This window comes from Hemibagrus wyckioides, linkage group LG20 (assembly GCF_019097595.1).
Source record: "Hemibagrus wyckioides isolate EC202008001 linkage group LG20, SWU_Hwy_1.0, whole genome shotgun sequence".
Classification (NCBI taxonomy): Eukaryota; Metazoa; Chordata; class Actinopteri; order Siluriformes; family Bagridae; genus Hemibagrus; species Hemibagrus wyckioides.
The window spans coordinates 344,417-346,916 of NC_080729.1; the positions used below are offsets into that span (position 1 = coordinate 344,417).

Below are 2,500 nucleotides of genomic sequence, written 5' to 3' on the forward strand. Positions count from 1 at the left end.
AGCCATCCGAACCGAACCGAAAACTGTGGTTAAAAACCGCGGTACATATTGAATCGTGGGTTAACTGTATTGTTGCATCCCTAATAAAGACATGGATGAGTGAGTTTGGTGTGGAGGAACTTGACTGTCCTGCACAGAGTCCTGACCTCAACCCCATAGAACACCTTTGGGATGAATTAGACTGTAAGCCAGACCTTCTTGTTCAACATCAGTGTCTGACCTCAGAAATGACCATGCTTCTAGAGGAATGGTCAAAAATTCCCATAAACACACTCCTAAACCTTGTGGAAAGCCTTCCCAGAAGAGTTGAAGCTGTTATAGCTGCAAAGGGCGGGACAACTCCATATTACATTCATGTGCATGGCAAGGGAGGTGTCCCAAAACCTTTGGCTATGTAGTGTACATCATACACACACACACTTCTCTCCTCACAGGAAAATTCACGTCTACAATTTTGAATCTGTTTATGATCAGTGGAGTGTGAGCTGGACACATCACCGTGAATGAGCTGTTGCTGTGTGTGTGTGTGTGTGTGTGTGTGTGTTAATGTGTATTAATGTGTGTGTTGTGTCTTTCCTGTTTAACATGTACATAAAAGGTCAGGAGCTATAGCATCATCACTTAAAAAACACTGAATGGTGATGAATAAGGGTCATGTGATAACATGTAGTATGTGTGTGTGTAGGTGTGTGTACCTGTATGTGTGTTTGTTCTGTGTGTGTGTGTGTGTGTGTGTGCAGCTGCTTTCCCTGATAATTGACTTGCCTTTATAATGACTGCAATTATTGACTGCTAATCTCTCTCTTTGTGTGCGTGTGTGTGTGTGTGTCCTTGAGTTACATTACTAAGCAAACCATGTAACCATGGCAACAGTGTCTGTCTCTCTACAAACACAAATAAGAATAAGAACAGTAATGAAAATGTACACTGAGAATCATCACTGGAAGCATTATTGGACTGCAGCGTGTGTGTGTGTGTGTGTGTGTGTGTATGTGTGTATGTGACAATCCCTAACCCTAACTCTTATCTTCACCAAAAAAAGAAAACAGGGAACATGGAAGTTACCATGACAACCACAGTGTCAGAGAGGAGTCATTAACTAAGCTAAGTGAATTAGTCTAGGAGTTGTTTATGAATCACTGAATCACACAAGGAGTCATTTACACTGGCAATGTTTGTTTATTTATTTGTTTGTTTATTTATTCATTCTATTTTGTTATTTCAATTGCTTTTATTTTCAAACTTTTCTTAACCTTGAAACCATGATCTCTTTCTCTCTCACTCTCTCTCTCAGTGTGATTCATCACACTGTATTCATTTGCTATTCACACTGTGTGTGTGTGTGTGTGTGTGTGTGTATGTGTGTGTGTATGTGTGTCTGTGTGTGTGTATACTACAGGATTATGCCCCATATCAGCTGTGTAATAAAACACTCATAATAACTGAAAGCACATGATGTCGTGTTGAATATGTTCAGATTTTCACCTGAAGCTCATGTGGATCATTTCCTCAAACCTGGTCCATGTGGCTGACCCGTGTTGAGACAGGAAGTGGACTCACTTTTTACTGAAAACAGCCATAAAGACACTGATGGTTGACTGTGAGGCTCCACCCTCGCTCTCCTCCTCAGATCTGATCCAGGCCACGCAGGAGTCCAACGTGAACATCCCTCAGATGGCTGACACGTTGTTCGAGCGAGCGGGGAATGCCAGCTGGATTGTGGTGTTCAAGGCTCTGGTCACTACACACCACCTCATGGTCCACGGTAACGAGGTGAGACCCCTAACATCACACTCACTGCACAATAACCCTGTGATATAATCTCCCATTATTAATGATGTTTTATTTTAACACTGCAACATCTCTCATCTTTAAACGAGATCTCATCTTCCCTATGTAACTTCTGCAGAGATTCATCCAGTTCCTCGCCTCCAGAAACACGCTCTTCAACCTCAGCAACTTCCTGGACAAGACAGGATCACACGGTGGGCGGAGTTTAACTCTCTCGTTGATCAAGCTTACTGTAGTGAATAAAGCAGTTTGCTTTTCATCATTAATCAGGAGAGCTGTAGTGATGGAGCTTTCCAGTCACAGTGCAGGGTTACTGGAGAGTGGAGGGCTCACTGATTCCTTCAGTCTGCTAATCAGAAATCAGAAAAACTTTTATTGCCAGGTACAGCAAAGGGACAGCACAGAGCACTTTACAGTACTAGGAATTTGTCTTGGTGTCAGGTGTGAACATTTACACAGGTATGAAATGTCTGTACAAATATACACAATTTTAGAAAAGAGCTAGAATAAGTTAAATAAATACTGTATAAAGTGACTTGCGTGAGAAGTAGTGCAATGGAATGTAAAAAGTGAAAGTGACTGTAACATATATACAGGTGTGAGGTGTGTACACAATCTAGCATGAGATAAATATTCTGTACAAAAGTGTGAGTTTGAATGAACAGTAGTGCAAAGTGAGTGTTCGGGGGGGGGGGGTCATCTGGGGGTA

The 2,500-nt window shown here is 41.8% G+C and overlaps 1 protein-coding gene across 10 annotated transcripts in view; it reads left to right on the top strand.

Moving 5' to 3' along the window:
- The window catches only part of snap91a (synaptosome associated protein 91a), a 66,704-nt gene that overhangs the window by 15,411 nt on the left and 48,793 nt on the right, over positions 1 to 2,500 (top strand). For all 10 annotated transcript variants that reach the window (XR_009207493.1, XR_009207494.1, XM_058418804.1 and 7 more), the window contains exons 2-3: positions 1,631 to 1,773; positions 1,910 to 1,985. Coding sequence is in view for 8 of the 10 variants with exons in the window: in XM_058418804.1 (XP_058274787.1) it covers positions 1,631 to 1,773; positions 1,910 to 1,985 (219 nt within the window). In the remaining 2 variants the exon portion in view is untranslated. The remainder of the gene's footprint in view (positions 1 to 1,630; positions 1,774 to 1,909; positions 1,986 to 2,500) is intronic.